This window comes from Pseudorasbora parva, chromosome 1 (genome assembly GCF_024679245.1).
Source record: "Pseudorasbora parva isolate DD20220531a chromosome 1, ASM2467924v1, whole genome shotgun sequence".
Taxonomy (NCBI): domain Eukaryota; kingdom Metazoa; phylum Chordata; class Actinopteri; order Cypriniformes; family Gobionidae; genus Pseudorasbora; species Pseudorasbora parva.
Genome location: NC_090172.1, coordinates 28,944,874 through 28,957,683, shown reverse-complemented (window position 1 = coordinate 28,957,683; position 12,810 = coordinate 28,944,874). Strand labels below are relative to the sequence as shown.

At 37.5% G+C, this 12,810-nt stretch overlaps 1 protein-coding gene across 1 annotated transcript in view; it reads right to left on the bottom strand.

Annotated features, from left to right (window-relative positions):
• si:ch211-186j3.6 (neural-cadherin) overlaps positions 1-12,810 on the bottom strand; it is a 309,028-nt gene that overhangs the window by 18,985 nt on the left and 277,233 nt on the right. The window contains exons 27-29 of the mRNA XM_067437563.1: positions 7,774-7,954; positions 7,055-7,221; positions 2,105-2,369 (exon numbers count right to left, since the gene is read on the bottom strand). Coding sequence (XP_067293664.1) covers positions 2,105-2,369; positions 7,055-7,221; positions 7,774-7,954 — 613 coding nt within the window. The remainder of the gene's footprint in view (positions 1-2,104; positions 2,370-7,054; positions 7,222-7,773; positions 7,955-12,810) is intronic.

Here is a 12,810-nt window from a genome sequence, read left to right as displayed (position 1 = left end):
AAGTGTGTGCCTGACGCTGACCAGCCCGGCTGTGGACTATTCCCTCCCAAATCATTGTCTTCCTTCCCTTCCGCTGTCTGTTTCATGCTTGCTGTATGTCCCCTCTACACTAAAGGTGCATTTTGAGGCTATTTTGAATGAATAATTAATTCCTATTAATTCCTCCTTCCTATTAATTTTTCATGATTGCCAATACAATAGTGTGTAATCATGACAGATAGAGGAACTGCAGTATGAGATAGCTGATAAAGCTGTACAGGTTTGTCTGCAGGATGTACACATGCTGGCTAAGTTCTTTCGCTGACTGAAGTTAAATTGGATTAACGGTAAAATGGCAGTCTACTTCACAGCACTCTGATATAACTCCGTGATTGGATTTCTGGCCATGGGATGCAGTATTTTTGTTAGCTCAAAATGTCATTCTACAGTGTTTATTGGAGTTGTCCACAGCTCTTCATGCACACTTTGACATATTGACTCCATTTCATTTATTGTACCCAATTCCTCTATTGCGATCAACTCTGGACAAACCACACAGACTGCTAATCAACTCTTGGGGCAGTAGGCAATAGAAAAAAAATATATCAATTGGGTGTTTGGTGCTACTTTGAAAGTACAACTTATAGTAGGCTATTTTTTTCACACCATGACGCTTATGGCCAGTTCCATAGTTTTTGCCAGGTTTATTTCTTTAAAGTTGATATAATGGAACATGGTAAAACAGAAATTAGACAAAAAAAAAATACAAAAAAAAAAAAACATTTTTTGTTGAAAAAAATAACATTTTTTGTTGTTGCCAGGAATGTGTACCTTTGAGCTCGTATTATAACAGGTTTAATTTGGCATATGTGTTATGTTATGAAAATAGGCTGTTGTTACAAGGATTCCCTTTTACAAAAAAAAAAAAAAAAAAAAAAACTGACAATGCATGTGAAAAACATCTTCTCCCTGTAATACAACACTTGAGTTTGTTTGTCATTATGACAGGTCTGGAGGCCTTTTTGCATCTGTTGTTATATTGCAGTAAAAAAACAAATGAGTGATTAATTATTTGAATCTACTGATAGCCTTGATGTTTTCATTATTTGACTCATAATTTCTCTTTTGCAAATTTAAATAAGCAATTTAAATTTTACCCAGTACCCCCGGAGCCTTCTAAAGTAGGCCTACCTTCAAGGGCACATGAGGTACCTCTGGTAGGGAATTAATAATCTAGAATATATAATAACTTAGTATCTTTAGTAAGAATCAATTTCTTAGTTAAATGGTTTTAAATGTACTTGGAGGGAGACGAACATGGCGAATTGTGTACAGTTCACTCAGGGGAGGAGCTTAGTTAATAGGGCCAATACCATCGCTAGTCGTTGGCGGGGCCAGTTCCACTGACATCCCAACTGAATGCATTCCTGAGCGGATCAGATACTGATTTATGTGGAAAATAGCGGATTTTGTGGATGGATTTTTACAAAAATATGGTGGTTCTGTACACAAACTGTGGACATGATATGTTCAAAAACAATGCAAAAGGGAATTTTGCATAATAACTTGCATAATAATAATTTGCATAATAATTTAAATTAATGCATGTTAGCTAACAGGATGATTTTTATTATCTTAGAACTGTACATTTCTGCCATATTACTTTAACAGTCACCTCTGATAACGGATTACTCTTAATTGTAACGTAGAAACATGCATTAAAATAATAAGTAGCATAACTGTTTTCAACATTGATAATAAGAAGAAATGTTTCTTAAGCAGGAAATCATGATATTAGAAGGATTTCTGAAGGATCATGTGACACTGAAGACTGGATAAATTGTAATAAATTACATTTTAAAATATATTAAAATAGAAACAGCTATTTTAAATTGTAATAATATTTCACAAAATAATTATAGCATTGGTGAATATAAGAGACTTCTTTCAAAAATATATATAAAAAAATTGTACTACCCCTAAAACTTTGGAAGGGTCAATGCTACATTATTTTCTGTACTGTTACATACATTGGGATATGATTCTTTGCGAATCATATCCATGTCATTGACTTTTGGGCATTGTGCTGTACCAGTTGAGCTTCAGGAACACGCCTGCACCTCACCTTGGAAGCTCTTGTTATGTCCTGAAGGGAATGAGTTGCCCAGCATCACCACAGCAGGATCAATAACAATCTCCCGACTGCGACCTGACGATCCCGTGATCTCTCGCCGTCCTCCCCCGCCGTCCAGGCGCAGGGTCAACTCGTTGTCGTGCCGATCTAGGTGAATGTCATGCCACTCTCCGTTGTCTAAACGGTAAGAGGGCATTGTCAAGTTGAAGTCCCCATCACCGAGGTTGTAGAAGACACTTAACAGACCCTGATAGATCTAAGAAAGTGGAGGAAAAAAGAAAGAGAATGCTGTCAGTGAATAAATTAATATATACTAATCTGGAGAAAATATAATGCCAGCAACAAAGAACAATTGTGAAATTATGAAAATAGTGGTAGTGAAGTAAAGAGAAAAAAAGCACGAGAGGCTCAGTATGGGATGAAAAAGACACTTTGGGGACTGAAGACATCAGACTGGGCCAGAGTCTTATAAAACAGCTGAGCACTAACAGAATTAAACATATCAGTCCTTTAATTGGATACAATGGGAGCAAGAAATTCAATATGGTGTCAGTGAGGGTTGCCACTATATTTTTGTGTTGCCTCTCTGCCTGTCTAGAGGTCCACTGCGAGACTTTCTTTTCCTTTCTCTTTCCCTTTGTGTGTGTGCTTTATGCTCTTTTTATACCGATTGCTTCTTATAAATCAAATGTTTCTAAGGCAGGTTTTTTATTTATGAGGGCATGTAAATATCAAAGTACAGTATAGAAGTCCACAGTTTTGTGCTCTTCACTGTAATGTTTTTGTCTTATTTTTAACAGACTAATAACAATAATTTAACTGGTGTTTTACTTTACAAGCTGCTTGCTAGTCATAGTTCCATATCTGGTGGGAGAAAAGGGGAAACACCAGGTTCGACAATGAGGTATGTATTTGTTTGTGAGACAGAGCGGCTTGCCAATCTCCTGAAGAAAGCCCAAACCTTCATTTTAATTTCAGAGACTTTCTGCATGTGTCCCAGAGAGCATAATTTGCCAGCTACATTTTAGATCCTGGCTTTGTTGTGAAGGAAAAAGCAGGACTAATCAATGATGCAAAAGGCAGTAAAGCTCTCCAAAATTTGTACACAGTTGTACAAAAACTTTAAATGGTATACACAAACACAGCTGACCTCTGTAAACTTCTCACCTTCCTCCTCTCTCACAGCATACGAAATTTCACCTGCGGTAGAGCTCACAAGAAAATTCCCAAATAGGATTGTTAGACTATTTCAAGGCTGAGTCTATGCTGGGTATGTATTAAAAACTCAAGGTGTTCTAATTTACAAAAACATTAACTTTAATCTGTCCTTGTAAATTCTGAGATTTGTCCTCATGCCCTAAGATTTACCCCACAAAATAGCAGTAGAAATGCTCACACTTTTCCCAATGGATGTGCCTCCACGCCCCTTATCCCCACCCAATGATCCAGAAACCAATATCATCTACTGGAGCAGCAGGTGAAGCCATCTGCCCAGTTGCATGTTTCAGAATTAGAAGCATTTGATCATGGACGATTGGATCTTAAGTGCAGTATTAAGCACATGTGGGTTCCCCAACCACCTTTTCATATTTTGTTATGTGAAAAAAATATTAGGAGACATCATTAATCAATGTCATGACAAAATCTAGGAAATCATTAAATGAATCCTTTTTGGTGGTACGTTACAAAGAGATGAGACATCAGGTGTTGGAGCAGAACTAAAGCATTTTCTCAAAGGAGGGAATACAAAGACTCAAATTGAATGAGAAAATAATCAGCAGTTCAAAAATAAAATACAAAATATGAGCTCATTTAGAGTAAAAAAAGAGAAAGTTTTAAGCCCACACACAGTGATGGATCTTCATAATTTCTTTATAGGACGTCATAAGGCATAATTTCATAAGTTCACAACCAACCGATATGTCAGGAAAACAACAGTTTGTGATTGTTGTTGTCTGATCTTGGTTCTCAAACATAGTCTCTATGGGACTGAAATACCACAAGATTTTAAATAATACAAAGCAAGTATTACAATGTACTACTAAAAAACAAGATGAGGTGGTGGCCAATATTATTAGAACACTTGGCATCTGCAAGCTACCTTTTTGGGCCTAGATTTATTTTCCAGAAGGACAATGACAAGAAACTATTGCCGGAACTACCTGTGATGGAACGAATATTCTGGAATATTGAAAATGATGGACTGGCCCCCTCGAAGTCCGGACCTCAACCCCATGAAGCATATTTGGGGCGAGTGGGAAAATAAACTGGACAGGTCTATTGTAGGCATGGGATAACATTAAGTTCTCAGAGGAAATATACCGAGACTGTAATTACTGCAAAAGGTGGACATACCAAATATTAAAGTTAAAAGTGGGTAAAAACAGTATGACTCATTTCATCTGATATTTGATGGTCAGAGCTACCATCTGAATGTTTCATGAACATTAAGAAATTAAATCATGTTTTGGAGGCAAAAAAGGTCAACATTGTCAGGTGTTATAATAATTTTTTTTTTCACCACTGTACTTTTTCACTGTACAAAATTGTACTTTGTCATTGAAGAGCTAGGGTCCGCAGTCTTGGAAAACCAAGATACATGAGGTATATATCGTATTCTGCAAAGTGTGCATTTCCATACCTGGAAAAGTAATGTAAATGAACTAATTTAATTCCAAATATTTCGAGATTACATATATGATATATTTGTATGGTATTTGTAAATATATTAATCAATCAATGTGTATTATGTAAAAAATTTATAGATTTTTTTTTTTTTAAGTCTGGTCACAATAGACAGGATAGGTCGATGGTGTTATTGAATTTATAAAATGACAAACCTCCAGAAATTGGTTTAAAGACTGGATTAAATTGATGAAATTTGTGTTTTATTATATTAGCAAAGAAGAAATCCTTGGCTGGCTCAGTTTCAAAAAGGACACAATAGTGTTTTTTCCTATGCAGCAGTATGGCACAAATAATCAAATACAATGAAGATGGTATGACATAAATCATAGGAAACCAGAAGGTAATTATTATAAACTTCATTATAAACTGAAACAAAACAATAAATAAGTACAGACAGACAGACAGACAGACAGACAGATATATAGATAGATAGATAGATAGATAGATAGATAGATAGATAGATAGATAGATAGATAGATAGATAGATAGATAGATAGATAGATAGATAGATAGATAGATAGATAGATAGATAGATAGATAGATAGATAGATAGATAGATAGATAGGTATTAGAGTTTATAAAGTTTAGATCCATATTTTACTACTATTCACCTGAGGCTGCTTATAAGCTTGTTTTCCAGTGTCTTGATTTAAATCATCAGATAAAAATCAAACTTAATACATCTGTCAGAATATTCAGAATATGTCAAAATAGTCAGAATCCCTTGAACACAAGGAAAACAAGGAAAAGACTATAATATCCTGCCACTAATGGACCCATGGCCAAATCTCTTGAGAAGAAATTAGATGATCAAACTATTATTTCCTCCTCATCCGTTGATGACAAGAACACCTTGCTGGAAATGTCTCAGTGAGATGATGCATCATAATCAGATACAACAGGCAACACTAAATGGATATTGGCACATCACATCAATTAGCATTATTGCTAAGGTAATTGAGAGGAGCACAGCAGGAGATTAAGTTTTAATCTTTCGCACATGGCACAAAGGCAGAATCAGTTCCTTCACCACTGTGAAGCTTCACAAGAATCTCAATATAAACAGGTAATGCAATCTGTAGCCTGCCACTTTAGGGGATATAAAATGTCTTCTAGCCTGTCTCACAGTCACAGACACACATATTTCATGCCGCAGATAAATCACCCATGATTTACATGAGAGAGAAAGAGATATAGAAAAGAGGGAAAGGAGAAGGAGGGAGAGAACAAAGCAGCAATCAGCAATCCGACCACATCATCTTAAAGCAGGTGTTGAGAGAAAAAAGAAAACATGAAAAAATGAGACAGCCTTGGAGTGAGAGGGTAGACGGCATGCATTTTGCAAGTGTATCAGCCGAATCGGGAGATGCATACTAATGCTTCTATGATTAAACACAATCTCGTTGCTCTATTCAAATTCACACATTGCACCGCTGTTGCAACAACGTTCGCAGGGTCTGGCAGATGGGCTGCTATTACAGAATACATCAAGAACAAATAATGTTTATATGCTGGCGGTCAACACTGCTCATTTGTTTTAAGGACGTTTCATGGGCACAAATTTTGGGGGGAAACAGAGGAGACATTAAAAACAGCGTGGGCAGTGTGTTCACTAAGTTAATGTTCATTTCTAAATATAATAGTGTTCAAAATTAATTCAGGTTTACATTAATTTACCAGTCAAAAGTTTCACCTTCTTATTCAATGTATTTTATACTACCATTCAAAGGTTTGGGGTCAAAGGATCCTGAAAAAACTAAATTAAGCAACAACATTGTCAACTGTAATACACTAATAATAAGAAATATTTATTGAGCATCAAATCAGCATATTATAATAATTTCTGAAAAATCATGTGACACTGAAGACTAATGATGCTGACATTTATACTTTTCCATCACAGAAATATATTACATTTAAAAATATATTAAAATACAGAACTTTTATTTTAAAATGTAATTAAATATTTCACAGTATTTTACTGTATTTTTACTGTATCTTACAGTAATTTTGATGCAGCCTTGGTGACCAAAAGAGACATTTGAATGGTAGTGTGTGTAGAAATTATTATTATTATTTTTTTTTTTTACATAATTCTATTCCTAGTTTATGGTACCTATTAATTAATTTTAATGGTTGAAAATGAACATGATAATCTTCAGCAGAAAGAAAACCATGATAATGCATCAGCCATATTCAAGGAAAGTGAAGGGAATGTGAGAGGAAAAGAGAGATGCTTTCAAAAGCACTAACCTCCAGTTTGAGATATTCATTCTGTTCTTTGGACAGCAGACTAAGGATAGAACTGCTGTGTTTGCGTGTCCGGACCAGGACCTGAATCTGTGTGTGTCTGGCCGGGAGCGTGAAGGCCAGCTGAAAGTGTATGTGACTCCTTCCATCAAAAGAATACTCAGGGACCTCTGTGAAACACAAATGTGCTCTTCAAATGCAGTCCTTAAAAACGGATGCATAAACAGTGAAAAATGATAATATCGCAGGATGTTCTAGTTGCATTACATAAAGAAGCTCTACAAATTCATAACACTTCTGAATGCAATTTGTGCCAAGATTTGGTGTGTGTGAAAATCCTTCCTGGGTGCTAACACTATCCCTCCTACACAGAGCAATTCAAAGATATTCACCACTGCCCCAGTGAAAATCTCTCTCTCTCTCTCTCTCTCTCTCTCTCTCTCTCTCTCTCTCTCTCTCTCTCTCTCTCTCTCTCTCTCTCTCTCTCTCTCTCTCTCTCTCTCACACACACACACACACACACACACACACACACACACACACACACACACACACACACACACACACACACACACACACACACACACACACACATGTCTGTTTCCACATCCACTCAGTCATCCTCTTTAGCAATGACTTATCTGCCTTAGTCTCTCTCACCTCCCTCCCACTTGTGAAACAGACATGGCTTGAAAACTTTGGAACAACTACTGAGTAATTACCCTTTTCACACTGATGCCCACTGTAGCCAGGTGTGCACTGACAGCTGAAGGAACCCCACTCGCCGTGGCAGCGGCCCCGGGTCCCGCAGGAGGGAAAGCCCATGTTCACACAGCTACTGTCTGTCATCAAACATCCAGGAGCACTGCCAGAGGAGTCAGCCGGTGAACCTAGGTCATAAAACTGATAGAGAAAGAGTCAACGTGAGGGATACATACTACCAGAATTCATGTAAACACTGAGAGAGGACCGAGAGAAAGAGATTTAAAGATTGGAAATATAAATAAGGCAGAAGATAATGGTCAGGACAGGCCAACCTGGGGGGGAATTAGAGGTGAAAAGAGAAAGTACGTTTCATCTTATTTGTGCATTCACCTTTAATCCAGCCTGCCATAATGAATATTACCATGCTGAGCAGGCCGCAGCCACTTAAAAAAAGCAGACCTGCAGCGCACTGTATTAACAGAATCGGGAAATCTTCAGGTCTTAAATTCTCTTCACAAGAGAACAACCATGCACCACATTACATAAATTTTTCCTTTTATCTGATGACTCCTATTTATTCATCCCCACTCCTCTTAATGTTGTGTTTTTGAAGTGGCAACAGCATGAGTTTGAGCATGTGCAGGAACCGGTTGCACCCAGAGCACAGATGATTTACTTGTGAATAAATAAGCAGAAGGACTGCCTTAATTGCACTGAACTAATCTTTGTCACTCTTTATTTCATATTAGACAGGTTGGTTTACTGTCATTTGTTTCCTGATAAAGGAAGAGATCTCCTGAGCCAGTGTGAAAAATTGGACCTATAACACTCCCCATTATGGCATGGCAAATAGACAACATTTATAATGTTCCCTTATAAAAAGAACAATACAAAATTCATTCCTAGAAAAGCTACTGATCAACAGTGAAATTCATCAGTATCATATTTATGAAAAATGACAGTTGTCCATGGCAACTCTGTAACTGACCAGTAGCTCAAAAGTTTGTGGCGAGTATTTTTAAAGGCATTTATATATTCATTCAACAAAGATAGTAGCATTCAGTAGTCATATACAGTTAATGAATAATGCTAGTTGTCTATACACTATAACTGACTGTTAGCTATGCCCATTCTGTCTGTCTAATAAAAGTAAGCTAAAGCTAAAATAATTGCACCTCAAATCAATAGTTTCTTGTATTCAATTATTTGCTAAGTGGTCATGCAATAAGTGGGACAATGTACAATAATAATGTACAATGTACATTAACAAAATAAACAACTACAAGACCCCTCTGCTTTAATATTCCCTCATTACAAATGTTAATGATAGTTACTGATTGACTGTAAATTATTGCAGATTTTTTTATTTGTAATCTTGGTAAATATGTGTTTGCTTCATACTTTGTCTTATGCTTTGTGTTTTAAGTGTTTTGATCCTTTATATAGTAATGAAGTGTTGTCTGCCTGAAACCATCTCCTTTACACTGCTGGCATCCTCTGTGACTCCTTATTGATTTAGTTCAAGAATGCACATTATAAGTTTGTGTTTCAAAAAGATGTCTTGGATCTTTAATCTTGGATGTGTGTTATTAAAGGGTCTGTTTAAGTGTCCTAAAGTTGACTGGTGAACTTCACCTAGATGTGCTTTGACTATTTATAAAATCTGAGGAATGATGCTGATATACACATTGCATCCAGAAAGTATTCACATCACTTCACTTTTTTCATATTTGGTTATGTTACAGCCTTATTCTAAAATTGATTAAATTCAAAATAATGACAACATGAAAGAAATGTGTTTGAAACATTTGCAAATGTATATATAAAAAAAAGAAAGAAAAAAAGGCATTTAAGCCTCAAGTCTTTTTGTGTATGATGCTACAAATTTGCCAATTTTTGAAGCGTTTCTACCATTCTTCTTTGAAGGACCTCGGTACGCAGCCATTTTCAGATCTGTCCAGAGATTTTCAGTCGTGCTCTAGTCTGGGCTCTGGCTGGACCACCTTAAGGACATTCACAGAGTTGTCCCATAGCCACACCTTTGTTATCTTGGCTGTGTGCTTATGGTCATCGTCCTGTTGGAAGATAAACCTTTGCCTCAGTCTGAGGTCCAGAGTGCTCTGGAGCAGGTTTTCATCAAGGATGTCTCTGTACAATACTGCATTCATCTTTTTCTCGATCCTGACTAGTCTCCCAGTTTTTGCCGCTGAAAAACATCCCCACAGCATGGTGCTGCCACCACCATGCTTCACTGTAGTGATGGTATTGGCCAGGTGATGAACCAGTGCCTGGTTTCATCCAGACATGTTGCTTGCCATTCAGGCCAAATAGTTCAATATTTCTTTCATCAGACGAGATAATTTTGTTTCTCATGGTCTGAGAGTCCTTCAGGTGCCTTTTGGCAAACTCCAGATGGGCTTTCATGTGCCATCTTGCCACTTTACCATACAGGCCTGATTGGTGGAGTGCTGCATAGATGGTTGTTCTTCTGGAAGGTTCTCCTCTCTACACAGAAAAACGCCGGAGCTCTGTCAGGGTGACCATCAGATTCTTGGTCACCTCCCCTGTTTGGGTGGCCAGCTCTGGTGGTTCCACTTCTTCCATTTACGGATGATGGAGGCCATTATGCTCATTGGGACTATCAATGTTGAAGATATTTTTCTATACCATTCCCCAGATCTGTGCCTTGATGTGCACTGTTAACTGTGGGACCTTATATAGACAGGTGTGTGCCTTTCCAAATCATGTTAAATTAACTGAATTTACCACAGGTGGACTCCAGTCAAGTTGTAGAAACATCTCAAGGATGATCAGTACAAGCATGATGCACTTGAGCTCAATTTTGAGTGTCATGGCAAAGTCTCTGAATACTTATGCACATCTGATTTTATTGTATTTTTATTTTAATACCGTTGCAAAGATTCCAAAGAAACTTCTTTCACGTTGTCATTATGGGGTATGTTTGTAGTACCATGTTAGGGGAAAAAAAAACTATGGTAGACAATGGTTGCTCTCTCTGCTTGGTTTCACATATTCTTCCTAATATCTTATTTTGTGTTTAGCAGAACAAAGAAATTCATACAGGTTTAGAACAACTTGAGGGTGAGTAAATGATGAATTTTCATTTTTGGGTAAACAATCCCTTTAAGTTTGGTTTTAGTAAAGGTCTGCAGTTTTGCTTTTATGGGATTCGTGGCTCAAGCAAACCTGTGTGACCTTTTAAGCAACATACTGTAGTTCTCTGCATGTATCTCCCAAGTTGGAGCAGTAAATGACATAATATCCTTAAATCTTAAAACCACTTTGCCATGCACCCCATCACACTGTGTATTTACCACCAAAAAAAAAGCCTACTCAGAATTCTCACAGGTCAACAACAAGGAAAAAGCAAAAGTAAGTAAACCATCTGAGAAAACTGAGTGGGCAGAAGAGAGTTTAAAATAGCAATTCTAAGTCTGTACTTCCTCCACAGTCATGCTCTTCCATCAAGGCAAGCCCAGTAGCCTAAGTGGACACTTCTATGCTGTTCCTTTGTGTCTGGTGAACACTGGTCAAGTGTTTTAGAGTCTCAGTCTTTCAGCTGAGTCACGATGTTACAATGATAAACAAACAGCCACCCACCATAACAAACCTTGACATGATAACATGGGGTGAGATCACAGATCGGTGGCATGATCAAAGACAAGTGGCATGGTCAATTATAGCTCAGTTGAAATAACACCTATTAGAAGACTCAAATCTGACAGTGTATGCAAGCCCAAAGAGGTCATGGCAACTTGGAAAGCATATTTTCTCAAGGGACAGTATAAACATACTGTTCTTTTACATTTTCTACTTATCAGAGTCCTGAAAAAATGTATGATGGCTTCCACAAAAATATTAAACAGCAAAGAAAATTCGACCGTTCAATAATAATGTTTATTGAACACCATATCAGCCGATTATTTCTTATAAAATCTTACTGATCCCAAATATATACATTTGGAGTAAAATGTTAAATATCTGAAATAAAGTACTTTTTTTTTCTTTGTTGTGTGGTGTAAATGTAATTTACTCTAAAGCAATATTCTCATTAGTTCTATTAGTATATTTGTAAAATATGCCCCCTTAAATTGATTTCCTTGGTATATTTACCTTTATAAAGGGCCATTTTCCCCCTCATCTTTCATGCCAAATACTTACATTTTTTATGAACCATTGAAGACCTATTAACATAAGCTGAGACAAAATAGAAATTGAGCGTAAGCGTCAGTTCTGGCAGGCTAGGTAGTCAAGATGCTGCTAACGCTATTTGGTCTCATCAGCTGGTTCTGCTCAGCTGAGATGCATCAGCTGATTTGCATCAGCTGTTCAAACTTCCCTCGCTGCTTATGGCTATGATATAAACAGCGCACATCTTCAAACAGATTCAGTTTGTTCCTAAACTGCTGTTGCTAGCTCTTTGCTGCTCCTTCTTCTGCACGCTGCTTTGCATTCAGGGTAAGTATCATGTTGTTTTTTCCATGCTATAATCACTATATTTGTGCGGTCGCCGTATCTATTCATCATGAGAAGGTACTAAAAGGAAATCATTTGATTTGCCTTCTTATTCGCATATCAAACGGAGCTACGTAGCAATTTCTTTGTTTGCTCTTTAAGAGTCCTGTGTTGACTAATTCGTTACGTGAGCGTTATCATGGTTTTGCAAACAAATGTTCTCCATCACGAACGCGAGGGGGGCTGTATTTTCAGCATAATTATTGTGGCGGGGGAGGCGTGGTTTTGCAGGGTCGGCAGAGGGAGAGAGAGTGCGGAGCCGAGCAGGGCGTAAGTGGGTCAAGTGCAAATGAATAACACCTGTGTCTCATTGCAGTAATTGGCGTGGAGAGACGGCTTAAAAGCCACGGCCGGGAGAGACGAGAGAGAGAGAGAGCTTGGACTGGGACTAGTCACACACCCCTGAGCCTGAGACGATAGCAAAGAGTTGAGAGATTGAATTGGAGACACTGAGTTTTACGCCCTCGTGCGTGTTTGTGTTTACACGTTGTGTTTCAGAAATAAAGTTTCACTAGTCC